General features: G+C 41.6%; 1 protein-coding gene across 1 annotated transcript in view; it reads right to left on the bottom strand.

The window, feature by feature from the left end:
* Nucleotides 1-7,120: 7,120 nt before the first annotated feature.
* SDAD1 (SDA1 domain containing 1) overlaps nucleotides 7,121-19,156 on the bottom strand; it is a 78,480-nt gene continuing 66,444 nt past the window's right edge. Inside the window, exons 20-22 of the mRNA XM_073637319.1 lie at nucleotides 19,011-19,098; nucleotides 14,727-14,888; nucleotides 7,121-8,132 (exon numbers count right to left, since the gene is read on the bottom strand). Coding sequence (XP_073493420.1) covers nucleotides 8,082-8,132; nucleotides 14,727-14,888; nucleotides 19,011-19,098 — 301 coding nt within the window. The 3' untranslated portion in view covers nucleotides 7,121-8,081. The remainder of the gene's footprint in view (nucleotides 8,133-14,726; nucleotides 14,889-19,010; nucleotides 19,099-19,156) is intronic.

Raw genomic sequence — 19,156 nt, 5'->3', positions numbered from 1 at the left:
GAAATGCATGTACAACATGTGCTGGCTTCACCCTTACATAAGGGCCACCTGATTCACACCTGTTTCTTCACAGAATGATTGACCTCACTAATTGAACTCCACACTGCTATTATTTTGAACACACCCCTTTCAATTAATTATTCAAATACACAGACTCAAAAACATGCAGATCATGAATGCTGAATCTGTTAGTTTTCTTACAATCTACTGCACCAACTGGTAAATTGTTTGACATGTGGTAATATAATTTATACCAAAAACAGTGATTAATCTGGTTAGTCATATTGGACTGCTATTATTTTGAACACTACTGTGAACTACCTCTGTGTTTCCGGTCCTTATTATGAAGGGGAGGCAACCTCCTGTTGTGATGTCGTGGAGGGCGATTGAAGAAAACATACTTATAAGGCAATACATGAACATATTGTGGATTTGGTGTGGTTCTTCTGCTGTATATCGACAGCATTTCCATATAAATATTTGCACGTGTTTCATATAGATCCTGTTCAGATTTTTTCCATGAAAAAACGAAGTCTTACAGTACCAACAAAGTAAATTACATTTCTGAAATCTCATGCACACGCTGATTATTTTTTCCTTGCAGACATCAAACAGTTTTAAATCTGCAGCATGTCAATTCTTTCAGCGTTTTTCATCCATTCAAATGAATGGGGAAAAAAATGCATCAAAAATTGCATGCAAAAATGGGCACATTTTATGCAGGGTTTTCTCTGCAGAGACGTTTTTGATGCAAAAATGTCTGCTGCAAATGCTCAACATGTGCACATATGCAGTGCGTGCATTTAGCCCAAGTTTACATATTACAGAAAAAAAAAATGTCTTTTTTTTTTTACTATCATAACGACAAAACCTAGATTTGATTGCAAAGTGTGAACTCACTACGAATTATTTATTTGACCAGTATTTAGTAGGTCTTCAAACAATGAAGATGTATAGTGAGAAGTAGAAGTGACAGCATTGACCACGATCAGCAGAAAGTATAGCTAAGCCATGTCAACTCAGGGAAAGTTTAACACACACACTGAATTCTTGTACCTTTTTAAAGGAAATTGATATTGCATCAGATGCCAAACACATTTTATACATATCGGCGCTTAATGGGGTGTTCCCATCTCCAAGATCCTATCCCAATAAGTAGTAGGTGTAATATTAGTAAATACCTCCAATTAGAAATGTAGTATAGTTCTTCTGATTTGCTGTGTCACTTTCCCCATGTAGTGCATTGCAGTAATCTGAAGTTATGACCACTCATAGTGACGAGGGATACCTAAACTACTAGAACCAAACAAGAAAAGAAACAGAGAATCGGTCAAGGATATAAGAGATAGTGATTTGATAGTTAAAAAATATCTTCATTTGGTGTATATGGGCATGTGGTGGCACAGAAGGCACTCACACAAAATAAAAATAGCTCCAAGGAGCAGCCATGGGGGCATCCTTTGCACCATCCTATGCCAACCTGGTCTTGGGGCTGTGGGAGAGGGACTTATTCATGTCTGCGTCCTTTTTTGGATGCAATACATTGACAATATTTTTCTGATATGGCATGATTCATTGGAGGTTCTACACACATTCATGGCATCATTGAATCAGAATGACTATACCATCCATCTTACACACAGACGGAATAGAACATGTATGGATTTTTTGGATGTCAACCTCAAGAAGGATCAATCTAATTGCCTGCAGAGAGATCTTTTCCGTAAACGATCTGCGGTTAATGCCCTCCTACTTGCCTCATCATCACATCCACCAGCCATGATCAATTCCATTCCCAAAGGCCAATTTTTACGCCTGAGATGGATTTGTTCCGATGATGCGGATTTTGAGGATCAGGCGATTGAACAAAAAAATAGATTCTGCGATAGAGGCTACAGTCATAGATCAATAAAGGCATATAACAGGGCTAAACATATAAGAAGACATGAACTATTGTATTCCTTCACATTACAAAAGAAGCCATACATAGGAATATGATTCATTATGGATTACCACACACAGGCGGACCGTATTAGAAAATGTTTGGAAAGATCATGACATATACTCTTGGCTGATACTGTTCTTGCACAGTAGCTTTCTGATAAACCAATGATTACCTTTCGCAGATCTCCTAATTTGAAGGACAGCCTAGTGCAAAGTCATTATTTGAACAAGCCGGTTACATTTCTGAATTCTACCAAAGCTCCTTGGGGTTATGTACCTTGCGGTAGATGTGTGGCCTGTCCGAATATCTGTCGGGCAAAGACATTTACAGATCAGGATGGCAAGATCATCTACAACATTAAACACACAATAACATGCACTACTCGTGCTGTGTGTCCGTGTCCGAAGATTTATATAGGCCTTACGAAACGACAATTGAAGGTGATTGGGATTATGGCAGCCAGGGATGTTGAGGATCCAACAACTCTAAAAACCACTCTGAGACATTTCAGGAAGTACTATAACCGTGACCACTCACAGTTTATGGTAAGGGGTATAGACAGGATCATTCCTAACAACAGAGGGGGCAACATCAGCAACTCTTTGGCAAAACTTGAGACTAAATGGATATGAACATTAAATACCGTACAACTTAACGAAAATATCAGCTTTGTTCCTTTTTTTATTGTATTTTATATTTCATACCTTGTGTTTCATTGTAGCTAGACACTGTTTAGTTTGGGGATTGTTTTTACTTAAGTATTTTAACGATTGTTCTTTTTTCCTGCCGTCACAAGTATACACAATAATTCATCTTAACATCGGCCAAGTGACCAGTGATGAATTTCCCACCATCCACGCTGTGATTTACATACGAGGAATGTCTTCCTATGCATATTGTGATTTAATTTTTCTTTTACACTCCAAAACCCCAGCTCCCCAGGGATACAGTATTTTCCTTTGACAGATTAATACCTTCACCTTTATAACGGTATAATCTGATATGGTTTTCTGTATATTTATCTTCTTTCCTTGTGGGCGTTTTTGGTGAGCATCTTTTTCATTACAATGCTTTTTATTATATATGGATTACACCATTACATATAAGATTTATCGAATCACTGCTTTTTGCATGCACATATCCTCTTTCACATCAATAAATATCATGTTTTCTTCATATGTCTTCTTGTTTTTCTTTACGTTGATATGTAAATTATCATGTATCACACTGTTTGCACATACATATCACCTATCCTAATTGGTGTCTAATAATTGTATTTATTCTTGATTCACTCGTTTATTTACTTTTCAATCAATCTATTGGTACATATGATTATACACCTTCGTTCAATACCCTATGGATTTTTTTATCTTTTATTTTTTTCTATGTTGGACCTTATCTATAATATAACCGAGGATGCGGGTCTCTGTCTGAAGCCTCGACAGACTGCGCATGCGTGACGCGCAGTCAGGCTCCAGCCAGAAGACCGCATCCAGCCGTTACAGGTAAGAGGAGGTGTATGGTGTCGGAGATCGCGGTATGCGTAGGCACTGAACGCACATTGCGATCTCCGGCGCCATACTTACCTGACCGGGAAGAGCGTTGCCGCGGCGCCTCTCTTCAGCGGAGACCAGGGGCGGAGTGAGACGTCGGATCGGCGCGTGCGCATAGCGCTATCCGGCGCCATTTTACTGAAGACACATTTACAGTGTGTCTTCAGCAAAATGGCGCCGGACAGCGCGGTGCTCTGGCGCCGCACTCCTCACCCGGCCTCCGGCAGAACAGGACGCTGCAGCGCTGGAGTACAGAGAAGAAAGGTGAGTATAACTGTTTATTTTTGGGGGGATGTGTGTATAGTGGGGGGGGGGTGAGGGGTGCCACGCATACCGGGATTAGGGGAGCCATGCATACCAGAATAGGGATGAGGGGTGCCACGCATACCAGGATTGGGGATGAGGGGTGCCACGCATACCAGGATTGGGGATGAGGGGTGCCACGCATACCAAAATAGGGATGAGGGGTGCCACGCATACCGGGATTGGGGATGAGGGGTGCCACGCATACCAGGATTGGGGATGAGGGGTGCCACGCATACCAAAATAGGGATGAGGGGTGCCACGCATAGCGGGATTGGGGATGAGGGGTGCCACGCATACCGGGATTGGGGATGAGGGGTGCCACGCATACTGGGATTGGGGATGAGGGGTGCCACGCATTCCGGGATTGGGGATGAGGGGTGCCACGCATACTGGGATTGGGGATGAGGGGTGCCACGCATACCAGAATAGGGATGAAGGGTGCCACGCATATCGGAATAGGGATGAGGGGTGCCACACATACCGGGATTGGGGATGAGGGGTGCCACGCATACCGGGATTAGGGGATGAGGGGTGCCACGCATACCGGGATTGGGGATGAGGGGTGCCACACATACCAGAATAAGGATGAGGGGTGCCACGCATACCAGGATTGGGGATGAGGGGAGCCACGCATACCGGGATTGGGGATGAGGGGAGCCACGCATACCAGGATTGGGGATAAGGGGTGCCACGCATACCGGGATTGGGGATGAGGGGTGCCACGCATACCGGGATAAGATGGTGGGAGCAGCACAAATACCAGGAGGGGGGCAGCACATACCAGCATGGGAGACCATATACCAATAAAAATGCTCGCCACCCGGGTGTAGAACGGGTTCAATAGCTAGTATATTATATGCACTCTAGTACATACAACTGTTTTTTGCTAAGATTGATCATCCACTTCATCCCCTATTATACATGTATTCCATGCGGGATGCGCCGCAAACCTCCTGCACAGCATCATTTGACTGCAGCAATCTGCTATTTATAACACCCCCCTGACAAAGGCTAGGTCCAAAACGTGCGTTGGGGTTTGGCACCACTCCGCTTGCAGCTTCACAGTCTCCCGTTGGTATGTATAGCCATATGCAACTTTGCTTTCTACATTGTATGGTCATACCTTGAATTTTCTGAGATAGAGGATGAATACATATGAATTATTAATGACCACTTTTTGTATTTAGTCTATGGTTTAACTTGATATATTGTTTCAAGTACCATTTAATATCTATCTAGTATGATGAACTATTGTGAGTGACTCATGAACCTGTAACACCTGTGCACTTTATATTTATGCTCATATTCATATTTCTCTGTATAATATGACTAATGCCAGTATAACTGTGAATACTAACACTTGTGCACTTTCTGTACATATTCGCCTATGGTACGGTGTTCAACCTTGTAATATGCTGCTCTATTTTTATACTTGTTTGCATTGTTATTTATTGTTTATTCTGTGTGAGTGCCTTCTGTGCCACCACATGCCCATATACACCAAATAAAGGAATCTTTTAACTATCAAATCATTCTCTTATATCCTTGACCTATTCTCAGTTCCTTTTCTGGTTTGCTTCTAGTATCCGCCGAGTGGTCTCCACTCTAGTCTGCTGGTTTATAGATTGATATCTATGTACAATACTATTGGTAAATGGAAATATATATTTAACCTCTATCTGCAGTGGGTACGGAAAGTATTCAGACCCCTTTAAATTTTTCACTCTTGTTTCATTGCAGCCATTTGGTAAATTCTAAAAAGTTCATTTTTTTCTCATTAAAGTACACTGCACCCCCATCGTGACTGAAAAAAACAGAAATGTATAAATTTTTGCAAATTTATTAAAAAAGAAAAACTGAAATATCACATGGTCATAAGTATTCAGACCCTTTGCTCAGTATTGAGTAGAAGCACCCTTTTGAGCTAGTACAGCCATGAGTCTTCTTGGGAATGATGCAACAAGTTTTTCACACCTGGATTTGGGGATCCTCTGCCATTCTTGCTTGCAGATCCTCCCAGTTCCGTCAGGTTGGATGGTGAACATTGGTGGACAGCCATTTTCAGGTCTCTCCAGAGGTGCTCAATTGGGTTTAGGTCAGGGCTCTGGCTGGGCTAGTCAAGAATGGTCACAGAGTTGTTCTGAAGCCACTCCTTTGTTATTTTAGCTGCGTGCTTAGGGTCATTGTCAGACATACTGGAAGTTGCAGGTTTACGTGATACAAGTGTATATGAGGCTGACCATCACCTGCAATTAATCAACGTACTAAGCTTGATGATGTATTCATGTACTGGCGGTTGTTCTGATCATGTAGCAACCCATACCATGCTTAATGGTATAACTGAAAAATCCTCAAAATTTAGTTTTGAGATTAGGAGGACAATTTAATTGAGTTTCTGCTCCAAAAACTCTTGAAATCCCTCTCATACCCCTTTATATTTTTTGGTGGCTCTTTGGATTGGTTCAGTATGACAATATCAAAAAATGGGCCAAAAAATGCTGTGCACCTCTGCTTATGAGCTTGGAGCTGTGAAAAAAAAAAAAAAAGGCAAACTAAGTTATACTCAACTATTGGCACCCTTCTTGATCCAGCGCAGGCTGCTCAGAGGACTGTATTGACACAGAAAGACACCATTCCACTATCAGGACTTCTGCAGGCTATGATTGGCTTCAGGTGATATAAGAAGTGCATTATCGGATGTTTTTCTGATAGCATAATGTGCTGTGAGTGATTGGGTCATCGGCTCTTTACTCTACGTTGCATAAGCTCTTCATTATGTCAGTTTTATAGAGTAGTTGACAACTACTAAGACTCTTATGAATCATGTGTATAATATATTATAATTTCACAGCTACAGTACACGCAGCATGGCTGCAGAACATCAGAGTATATTATTTTAGGTCCTGAACCAATCAACTACTACATAACCAAGACAAGACGACAAAGTCCAGTATATTTCGGCTATACACAAACCAGCTATAAACACTGAAATCCGTAAGTGCTGTAGTGACTAACAGTCATCTTGTTACAATGGCTAAGGATAGATTAGGTCAGAGCATCTCTTGAAATGGCAGGGCTTGTAGGGTGTTTTACACATGCATTGATATGTAGCTTTCAAAAATAATTATACAAAAATACATTTGGTAAACCTGTGACAGGGTCATGGGCACCTACGGCTCAATGATGCCCATGTGGAGTGAAGGCTGGTCCTTTGCTGTACATATACTGTTAAACGTATCTACAGTATGCAAGCAAACCTCAAAATTCAGCCAAATACTGGATCTACAAATTCTAAAGAGTGTGACATACCATAGGGGAGTGTACAAGAGGAGAGTGACAAAATTTTATTTACAATTAATCTCAAAGTTACATCGAGGAACAAAGAAAGAATCCAGGAAAAAAAAATACTGCAAAAATAAATATTTAGGGGGAGATTCATTAAAGGCGCTTATACCTGAAATCTGGCATAAATACATTACAGTAAGTTGCAATGTTTTTGGGCAACTTGACAGTTGAGCAAAAATATTGCGACTTAACGTTTACACAGGAGTCTTGGTCAGCTGTGCCAATATGGGCATGGCGTGGGCAGAATGGGACATGATCCCGCCCTACCATCAAATTTATCCAAGTTATGCCACTATAGTGGTGTAAAGCTGGATTCGAGACACGCCATGTTCATTAAGCCGCTTAATGAATCAGGTCAGTGTACGCCAGAGAGCACTTCATTGAGACTGGCATGTGCTACAGTTCAGTTTATTTTTCTCAGCAAAGTCCACAAACTGAATACTTCCAAAAACCAATAAGGATGTGTCTCTTGTGAAGTTCAGCACTGGCATTAAAGGGAATCTGTCATTAGGCATGCTGCCCGAAACGAACCTGAATCCAAGAGAAACACCGTGATTGCAGCCAGGTATGTTTTACTCTGGAATGCTGCCAGTGACTATAGTGACAGACTGAACTAGTCCTATGACATAGTAGGTCAGCTCCTCCCTGCCTCTCTCCAGTCGATTGACAGGTCTTTTGCAATGTATACATATGGGAGACCAGGCGATGAAATGACCCAGGAGGTCATCGGAACAGTCAAGTCTCTATTGCTCCTGGCTGGTTTGCTTAGAAAAACAGTAGCCAGGGTCCGATTCATGATGTCTGTGGTTTGGGCAGCAGGAACGTTCGGACAGGTTCCTTTAAAACAATTTCCATACAAAAAATGTGAGCAGGGCAGCAAAACAGCTTATACAATAAATGACTAAACTACATTTCGACAACAGAAAATACTTTTATTTATTAAGTCGTTTTCGTTTTTTCAGAAGTGATTCTCGCAGAGCAATCTGAGGAAAGAACAAAAAGATGTTAACTATGAGATACTAAACTATTTGTTAAATCAGTGTTAGGTTATGTGCATATGGAGTTTTTTTTTTTTTTTTCACGGACGTCAAAAAACAGTGAATTTTCTAGTAGAAATTGCTTCGGGAAACAATTCTTTGAGGGAGTTTTTGGAGGAGTTTTCGTTTTGTGAAACCGCTTTTGAGTTTTAAGTTTGTTTGTTTTTTTTGTTTTTTTTTTTAAGAATGAAGCAGAAGGAAAATGCTCAAAAGACTTAATGTAAAATGATAACAAAGACTTCTTTAACCCTTTTAGCCCCGAAGGTGGTTTGCACGTTAATGATCAGGCCAATTTATACAATTCTGACCACTGTCAGTTTATGAGATAATGACTCTGAAACGCTTCAACAGATCTCGGTGGTTCTGAGAATGTTAATTTTCACAATTTTCAAACTTTGAATTTCCATGCCCTTAAATCAGAGAGAGATGTCACACAAAATAGTTAATAAATAACATTTCCCACATGTCTACTTTACATCAGCACAATTTTGGAAGCAAATTTTTTTTAGTTTGGAAGTTAAGGGTTAAAAGTTGACCAGCGATTTCTCATTTTACAACAAAATTTACAAAACCATTTTTTTTTAGGGACAACATCTTATTTGAAGTGACTTTGAGGGGCCTTCATGACAGAAAATACCCAAAAAGGACACCATTCTAAAAATTGCACCCGTCAAGGTTCTCAAAACCACATTCAAGAAGTTTATTAATCCTTCAGGTGCTTCACAGGAATTTTTGGAATGTGGAAGAAAACAATGAACATTTATAATTTTTTCACAAAAATGTTACTTTAAACTCAATTTTTTTATTTTTATAAGGGTAACCGGAAAAAAATGGACTACAAAATTTGTTGTGCAATTTCTCCTGAGCATGCCGATACCCCATATGTGGGGGAAAGCCACTGTTTTGGCGCACGGCAGGGCTCGGAAGGGAAGGAGCGCCATTTGAATGTAAAATTTGCTTGAATAATTAGCGGACGCCATGTCACATTTGGAGAGCCCCTGATGTGCCTAAACAGTGGAAACCCCCCACAATTTACACCATTTTGGAGACTACACCCCTCAAGGATTTTATCAAGGGGTATAGTGAACATTTTGAACCCAGAGGTAAGACACAGAATTTGATAACATTAGGTCATCATATTGAATAAGTTGTCATTAGTCTTGAGCGCAAGTGCTCACTACTTGAGTTTGCATCGGGTGCTCGGGTATGCACCATGTATCGCGGGTGCTCGAGTGATATGCTCGAGTCCACGCCCGCATGTTTCACGGTTGTTAGACACTCAAAAGAAACATGAGGGGATTGCTCGTGTATGGCAGGCAATCCCACGTGGTTTTTTTGGCTGTATAACACCTGCAAAACATATGGGGCGGAGACTTGAGCATGTCACTCGAGCACCTGCGATACTCGGTGCATACCCGAGCATCCAATGCAAACTCAAGAAGCGAGCACTTGCGCTCAACACTAGTCACCATATCGTCATCATTTTTTTTTTTCTTTACTCTTGAAAAATACACAACCCCAACCCACCCCCTTCCCAAGGGATCCATTCACTAGAGTGAGGCAGCAGAGTTACTCTGCAGTCCGCCTGGCCTCTATTTAGCAGTGTCTTTTTTTTCAGAGGTTCACAAAACTGTGGTCGACGGCACTTTTATGGACGCCCAACAGAAAGACGGGACACCGAGGGATCACAGGCCAGACCGCGTCCAGGGTGCCTCCATCTGCCTCATTACAGGGAATCTTCCGCCGGGGGTTCCGTCTGAATCACGTATTTCAAAGATTTACACGGAAACCCCGGTGTAAGCGCTCAGCGCAGAATAGATGTGAGCCAATTCTTACTGCAATCTTTGGGAGGCAGAATGAACAAATCAGCAGCAGGTGAAGAATTAGCTTTATTTTTTTTTTATGCCGTCCCTTGTGCGGTATAAGTGATTAGAAGACTTTATTTTTCGGGTCTGTGCGATTACAGCAATACCAGATTCATATGGGGTTTTTATGACTGACAGCTGTCGCACACTAAAAAATCATTTTTCCATATTTCGGCCGACAGTCATGTAAGGGCTTGTTTTTTGAGGGAAAAGTTGACTTTTTATTGGTACCATTTTTGGGCAAGTGCCATTTTTTGATCGCTTTCTATTCCAATTTTTGGGCAGTAGAATAAACAAAAAACAACAATTCAGGAATTTTTTTATTTTTTTTTATGCCATTCCTCGTGTGGTAAAATTGATAAGGCAGCGCTATTCTTTAAGTCCGTACGTTTACAACGGTACCATGTTTATATAGTTTTTTTTATGTTTTGGCGCTTTTACACAAACCATTTTATAGAAAAAATACAGTATTTTTCGGACTAGAAGACGCACTTTTTTCCTCCAAAAGTTTGGAGGAAAGTGGGGGGTACGTCTTATAGTCCGAATACTATATACATGGCCGTGCGTGATGGGTGTGGGGGAGCAGCAGCAGGGGATCAGCGGGGCACAGGAGGCAGCAGCCGCTTGCTGCAGTCTACTCTGTGCCGGCTACTAAAGAAAATGAATATTCCCTGCTCCCCACGCCCATGGGCGTGGAGAGCAACGAATATTCATTTTTCTTAATAGCCGCCACACTTGAGCCGCAGCGCGGCTCCTGCTTCCGCTCTGCGGTCTGTGTGCCCGCTATTAAAGCTCATGAATATTCCCTACAACCCACTCCCATGGGTTGTAGTGAATATCCATGGTCTTTAATAGCAGGCACACAGACCGCAGAGTGGCAGCAGGAGCCGCGCTGCGGTACAGTGTGCCGGCTATTGAAGAGACTGAATGGTCACTGCTCCCCACGCACAGAGTCCCGGCGTGGGGAGCAGTGACTATTCCAGCACAGCATCTCACACTGTGTGAGGGCGAATGGCAGGGACGCCATGGGAGTCCTGCCATGCGCGGCTCACACAGTGAGTGTCGGCAGCAGAGCAGGACAGTGCTGGAGGAGAGAGGAGGGGAGTATGAGTGTTAATTTTTTGTGGGCAGCATGATGTGGGCTCAGAGGCAGCTTGTTTTTGTGGGACAGGATTACACTTTCAGCTGTACCATTTTTATTCATATTCATCTTTTCATAGCTTTTACCAAAAACCACCTGGGATGGGGATTTGGCTTAACAGAAAGAGCTGTGGGTTTTTTCGATGCAATGATTACAAGATGTGTGAACAGATGAGTCCAGGAAAGTCGTTTGTTAGTGCTTCAACTGGTAAGAGTTTTTTTTTTTATAAGGGACTTCTGTAATTGTAAAACGGAGAGTGTCATCTACAAAGCCACCTGCTCCTGTCCGCTTGATTATGTTGGGAAGACATGTAGAGAATTTAGACGTAGGGTGGGTGAACACCTAGGGGACATACGCCATGAGAGATACACCACTGGCGAGACACATTAATGGGGTTCATCATGGCAATATAAAAGAGGTCTCATTTAACATTTTGGAAAAAGTAAGACGTAATGCTAGAAAGGGAGATCATGATAAACGAGTACTCCAGAAGGGGTGTGAATGGATATTTAGACTAAATAGTATCACACCGAAAGGCATTAATGAGCAGCTGTCATATGCCCCTTTCTTATAGGTTCTTTTTTATGGTTTGTGGTTTCTTCTGAGGGATTTTTCTGGTACATCACTCAGGCCCAGTTTTGGACTAAAAATTGATTGCTGACCTGCCATGATCTATGGGTTGTCCTATGCTTGGGACACCCACATCATGATTAATCTTTACATCATATATACTCTCCGTCCCATTAGGTTTACCTTTATGTGCATCATATTTGTATATGGATAGAATAAACCCCCACTCTAAGCTGAACCCCTTCTGCAGGGCTATCAAGCCATATTGTTTAGGGGGTTTATAAATGATAAAAAAAATTTTTTTTATCGACTCTGTACTCTGTTTGGGCCCCTTCCTCTAGTATTGTAATCCATAGAGTGACATTTCTATATCTTTTATAAGCGACGGGTAAAGTGTCTATATCTGCTGGCCTGTCTGCAGATTGCGCATCTAAGTGCACATATTTGGCGGGTTTACGCCCCCTTCAGGTGTCTCTGGCTGTGGGGCACATCAACCGTGGTTGATCCTTTTACGCTGCTACGTAGTGGTCAGCACTATGCGTTCCAAGAAGTGGAAGGCAAGTGCTTTTCCGGGGAGCGTCGGATGTGACGCATTAAACCTTTAGCTTTGCGTTACAAGGGCTGGAATGCACAAACACCACACTGCCGAGCACCGGAAGGGACGTCTGTGGAAACCGGAAGCTGTGCGTTCCACGATGTGGATCTGCCAGGTCTAAGAGTGCTGGATTAGACTAGCAATGGAGACTATGGAGCGCAAACACATGGAGTATGAGGCCTATTTATTTACAGGTTGCACACCTGGTATCCATTATTGGGATGTATTGGGACCAATGGAATCAGGGGGGAGGATGTATTTAAACAGGACTATTGGTAGGTTTGAGTTACCTACTCTAGTTCTGACTATAAAAATGGACTGATCATCAGTTTGCATCTATATATTATATATCTATACCCTGGACATTCCTTCTTTATCAGCCTCCTGAGGAACTGTACATTTGGGGAAATGCGTTGAGGCACTGGGACACTAATCAGGGACCTGAGATATGAGGACACGATTTTGAGGCTTTAGGCTTCTATCATCTAGTTGGGACCATTTTTTATCTTTGGTCATAAGTCCTCCATTGGAGACACTGGGACACTGGTCAAAGGCTGAAACCTTCGTTATACATCCTAGACCATCCCCCTACGGGCAAGATAAGTTATTTACATTACTCTCAGTTTTTTTTCGCTGTGTTTATAATATATGCGTTAGATTGCATCTGATTGTGGTGCAATTAGGAATAAATTTGAGGGCGAGCCAGGAAGTTAGGGATAGCCGGCGTGGAGCGGGGGCACCAAAATCGCCAACTTTAATTAGGGTGCCAACCTCCTTAGATAGGCAGGAATCAGCATTTAGGTAATAATTTAGGGCCTGGTCAGTGTTCTATTTAGTGTAGAGATCTATGGAAGAGTGATCCTACTTGTTTGTTTTAAGTATGCACTACAATCACTTTGTTCACTGGGTTGCACTTATCCTTGTGAGGTACTGAAAGACTCGCTATAGGATTCTATATAATCCTTTCTATATGTATAAAGGAAGGGATTACTTGATTATGATTAATGGTATATTATCTGTGTGAGCTACCCCCTTCTTTTTAGGGCTCTATGGAACAAACCAAGAGAGTCCAGTACTTCTATTGTGTTTTTTTCACAACAATATGTATGTTTGTCCACTTTTTAAAGAGATTTTTCTGATTAAAGGATTTTTTTTATTCTGAGGTTACATGTTAGCCACGCTTTTTCCTCAAAACAGTTGTATTATAATATAAAAAAATTTATATTTGTCTTTTTGATCGCGTTTTATTCCACTTTTTGTTCGGCAGTATGATGATAAAAAACTAAGCAAAAAACGGTGCTTTATTTTATTTTTTTTACCGTGTTCACTAAAGGTGTTAACTAGTGGGACAGTTTTATAGGTCAGATCGTTCCATTTTTTTTTTATTATTATTATTTTTTTTTTTATATTTTTACAACCTTTAATTTTTTTACTTAGTCCCACTATGGGACTTTCACTTTCTGCAGTCTGATCGCAGTTATAATGTATAGTAGTGCAGGATCACTGCTATACATTATGACCTGTCATCCCTGCAGACATAAGTTACTTTGATTGTGCACTGCGCATGATCAAAGTAACTTGCTGGTGTCTGGTGACCCGGATGTTGTCATGATGACATCAGGTTGCCATGGCAACGATCGGGACCCCTGCGCTCATGTGACCCAAGCCTATTCTCTTATCCAAGAGAACCGGGTCGATTATGCAAATCACACTTTGATCAGTGTTGTTTGATCAGAGTCTGACTTGCATAATTGACCTGGTTCTCTCGGAGAATATATGCTAGTGTGATTCTCTCGGAGAGAAGTTGGGAGAATTTTTTTCGTCGGATCGCACTCGGACTGATAGTAAGGGCTCATGGAGACGACCAAATTAAGAAATTAAGTTGCACTATAACGCTCTAACAGCTTTCCCTAATGCAGGCTCCAGTCACCAGAAGTATGAGCATTTCGTGTGCCTCTCTGCTTCTGCCTCCCAATAAACAGAATTGTAAACTGATTTGAGCAGTTTGTAAGAGTGAAGGATCAGTGAAGAAAATAATGATATTATATACACACACACACACACACACACACACATACACACATACATACATACATACATACACACATATATATATATACACATACATACATATATATATATATATATATATATATATGTGTATATATATATATATATATGTATGTTGGTACTGGGAAAAAAAAATATTAAAGCGTGACTATTCTTTAAGTTGACCATACACCACATAAGATATGATATTGTTTGCTCCCACAATTGAAGAACACGTGTCTCTGAAAAGCTGACGGCCACGCGCTCTTATGTGTAACAGTTCATGCCAATGTCATTATTTTATTGGAGTGGTCTGTTACCTGCTTGTCTCTGAATGAACGCTTGTTTTTAGATCGGATGTTCTGGCTATATCTCATCATCATATAGTTCTTATTCCTTTTCTTCTCCTTGTTGGTAGTGCTGGCATGTGGATTCATTCTCATTTTTTTCTTCACAAATTCTTTTCTGTCCGTCTTACCGGCCTATAAAATAAAAATCATTGTGGAGAATCCGTGAAACATTAAAATGTTTAATATGAAAGCTAAGTGGTCTATCAAAGATAAGTTAGTACAGAGCTGGGCAAAGTGCGTCCCACATCCAGTTGTCTGGCTGTTCCAGTCAGGCCAGCGGACCGACACAGCCAAAGGGCTGAAACAGTTGCCAATGGGCAGCACCATGCCCTGGCCGGCCACCGCCCGAAGCCAGATGTCACGGCTATCCACATCCTCAGGATGTAGACAGCGGTGAATACATGATTAGTGGAGAGCGGAGCAGCCAGCTCCTCCTTCCACCAGTGTGTGCTATTGACACAGCAAACGTGATGCCTTCACTACATCATGTCTGCTTTGTGGAGAGTCCATGCACCGGAGACAGGAGCAGACCGCTGAGAAACTGGGAGCGAGGTGGGTAGGTTTTTATGTATGGGATGTTTGCACGTCTATAGGGGGCTCATACTGTATACAGAAAAGATATGTGGGAGCTCATTGTATGTAGGGGGGGCTGTGTGCAGGCTCATATGGTATATAGGGGGATGTCAGCATACTTCATTCTGCTCAATAAGTGATATTAATATAAAATAATTATAATTAATATGTTAATATTAATATGGGGCAGAATTAATTTCCGCCTATTGGTTTGGCCCACCATAACAGTCACAGTCTCTCATGTGGCACTCTGGAAAATTAATTGCCCACCCCTGAGTTAGTATATAGCTAAAAAACATACAAAGTCACATTAGACAATAATATAGAATCCATTTTTGTGAAAACTATACCTTTTCATACATACAGATTTAAAAAAATTAACTGTAGAGAACACCAGATTACATGCCTCTGCCCACTTTAGTCTGTTAGTTGAATCTGACACAGCTACTAAGCTGCAAGTCCTGCCTTGATGGTTTAAGTCTGTTTCCCCCAAACTTCAATCCTCACAGCCCCAATTACATCATGTTTTCTGGATTTCCTTAATATTGCAGAGGTGATGCAACCATTATCAAGGCGTCAAAAATTGCCACAGGTTATCTCACCTGTGTGATACTAATGAAATACTGAAAACATGATGTGTTAGGAGCACGTGAGGACTGGAGTTCGGAAACACTGGTTTAGGTAGAGAACTGCCATTGACTTGTCTGTCTGAACCCCAATGGATCTACTGCTACACATTTGTGCGGAGGAGATAGAAGAATGGCTTAAAGTTACAGGATACTACCCAGCAAAGAGGACTCAAGAGGGGACCACACAGCTTGAAAGACCCTTACTCAGCCACTGAAACTGGCATTCATAATCATGACCAGCTAATGAAGCGCTAGGAAGAAGTGGCAAGGGCCAGTTTGGGGTAAAAGGGGTACGAGAATGTTGCTATTCAGTTTTCGCACAGACTTATCCCAAGTTAAGTGGAGGGGGCAATTATGGAGCTGGGCATATGGGATCATCTCCCATGGTAAAACCAATCATTCCCAGCATCGGCATGCCATTATGAACTGGGACTTGATGCTGCAACTGTAGAGTTAAGACATTCTTCTGTAAAGAGCAATGAGCTTTGAGCTTCCAGTGAGAGAAGAATCTTGGCTTCAGCTGGGTTAAGACACATGCCCTGAAAGGATAGATAGAGAAAGGTACAGCAAAGACTTAGAGTGGTTGATTATGAAGTGGTAGAAAGACAATATAATAACTTCCTTAATAGGCAAACCTGGATGTGGCTTTGGTCATAATGTCATCCAAGAAGAGAAAGGATAGGACCTCTGTGAAGACACCTGGAACACTTGCCAAATCAAACGCGAAAGACACAAATGGTAGTGGCTGAATGGGACTGCAAAATAAACATACACTGGAGAGACTCACAGATAAGGATGTGCAGGTAAACATCCCTTGATTTCTGAGGATCTCTTAAATCCAATGACAGGAACTCCCCTTAGATCCATTGATGCAACAACTCTTCAGACACAAGACTGGACGTGCAAGTCTTTTATTTATTTTTTTTTGCAAACAAAAAAGTTTTAATAATAAAAAAAAAAAAATGCTTCGAAGTGTTTTTGCAGAGGGACTAAAACTAACCCCTAGGGAAGAAGAGGCTGTGGGAAAAATACAGCATTTTTTGGTTGTGTCTCTTCTCTTTCCTGTAAGAAGGGTGCGGCCTTACAAGCCTCAAAAGGAACAAAATTGAGTTCTACAATCTTTAGGGATATCAGAGTGACTGGACCTCTTTTGGGGCAGGTGAGAGCAAGTCACCTACATCCTCAGAAATATCTGGTCAAGACGGCTGCCAAAAAGGTGTGAATTTACCAATGGGAGAACTGTTACGGATAGCCTCAGGTATCCAGTATTTCAGTTATAAAGCTTCTGGTGAATGGGTATAGATACTGGTGAATGGGTATAGATAGTGGTAAAGAACAAGCTGGCAACTTGGCCTCATCCAGAGGGGCAAGGAGGAATCTCTGCCAGTATGCATTGACAGAGTGGTTGTCTGTTTTGTCCTTTTAGTAGAGGCTCACTCAGGAAGAGGAAAGTAGCAGCTGCCATAGATAGAGTGGTGTGTTTGGCTATGGCAGAAACTTGAATGTCTCTTGTTCTGGAAAAATGTTTTTGTTTAATCAAGTCATCTGGAAGTTACATTCAGGCATTTTTCTTTAAAAAAAAAAAAAAAAAAGTTCCTCCTTTCTGCATAAAAACATGTTTAAATTCATGATGGTATGGAAAAAAAATCTAAGAGGCGGAACATTGGGAAGCTGAAAGAAAAACTCTCTTAAGAAGAAGATTCCTGGTGCTGAACAAGAAGTATATTGTTAATAGCAGCAATAAGACTGTCAACTCTAGAGGTAACATTTAAAAGATTGAAGCTTGTTCAGGATAGAACCTGAGTGAGTCCTCAGCAGGGCTGCGGAGTCAGGGTCCATCTTGGTGGAGTCGGAATAAAATGGACCGACTCCAACTCCTAAAATATATAATAAATTGGGTACAGTAGTTCAATGCAGTTTGTGGGGAATATGGTTTCATAAGAACTTGGGAAAGTTATGAAATGTCCTATAAATGTCTGTCCTATTCCTGATCTAAGGGTCTAGAGTTTTTGCGGGGATGAATCGGTGCTACAGTAAATTTATCACTTAAACATGAGCCATGTATGAGGGAGTCGGAGTCGTGGAGTCGGAGGTTTGACTTACCGACTCCACAGCCCTGGTCCTTAGCAACCCTTGTTTTTAGAGATAAAGTCACATCGCATCCTCTGGGGAAAGGGGATGTGGATAAATCAGTGGTGTAACTAGAGTCCAATGGTTCCCAATGCAAAATTTGGACCTGGGCCACCACCTTCATGTTGGTCAGATGTAGGTGCCCTTGTAGTGTTCTAAACCCTATAAATACATACGTGTTGCCCCTCTCCCACCTTAATTATGTATTAATGTCCCCCATCCAGGGTGCCTTCCAGGTATAAATGTCCCCACCATCCTGGTATAAATGACCTCCATCTTGGGACCCTTCCTGGTATATAGGTCAGTCCCTCCAGGGCCCCTTCCAAGTATACATGTCTCCCATTCTGCCTCTGCAGAGAAAAAAAAAAAAAAATCATTATTCTCACCTTTCGCCACTCCCATGGTATGCATTGTCCTCTTCTGTAGCCAGCACAGAAGCCGACAGCAGCTGACATAGGCATGTCTGCTGTGGTGACGCTTAACATCCCCGCCATGCGACACCAATGCCTGGTACGCCATAGTCATCTGCCGCTTCTGATTCACTGACAGCTTGTACTGCGTGCAGGGACCTAGCAATCGCCACGCCACTATACATTTCAGCTGAATGTGCATCCTCGGACACAAGAGGGCGCTTACAGAAAAGTTGGACATACCTCCTAGTGGTAGCAGCCATACCCAATGTGATCAATTGCGGATGAGAAATATTGTTATACAATCTGCACAAAACATGATCAAGGCAGTGACAGTAATATAACTATATGGCACATTTTTATAACTACTAAAATGTCTTCTGAACACCACCAACCACAAACATCTGGAAAAGTATCGAAATATAACTTTCCACGAACAATGCCTTATTGAGTCCGTGCAGCAAGTGTGGTAGTGTAATGGTCATAATAAAACAAACAATACAAAAACTTACCATAACAGTCGCAAGCCTTGTTTCTTTATCAGACTTAGGCTTTTTGTGAAGATGTTCAATATCTCGGAGTGACAACAATTCACCTTTGCTAGAAATAAAAGCAGCAAGTATAGTCATCAATAAGTGCAAGTATGATAAACGCATTA

The sequence above is a fragment of the Phyllobates terribilis genome, unplaced genomic scaffold (assembly GCF_046119375.1).
Source record: "Phyllobates terribilis strain yellow unplaced genomic scaffold, ASM4611937v1 Scaffold_1__5_contigs__length_1240528914, whole genome shotgun sequence".
Lineage (NCBI taxonomy): Eukaryota > Metazoa > Chordata > Amphibia > Anura > Dendrobatidae > Phyllobates > Phyllobates terribilis.
The sequence above is the reverse complement of the archived record's forward strand: the minus strand, read 5'-3'. Positions and strand labels throughout refer to the sequence as shown.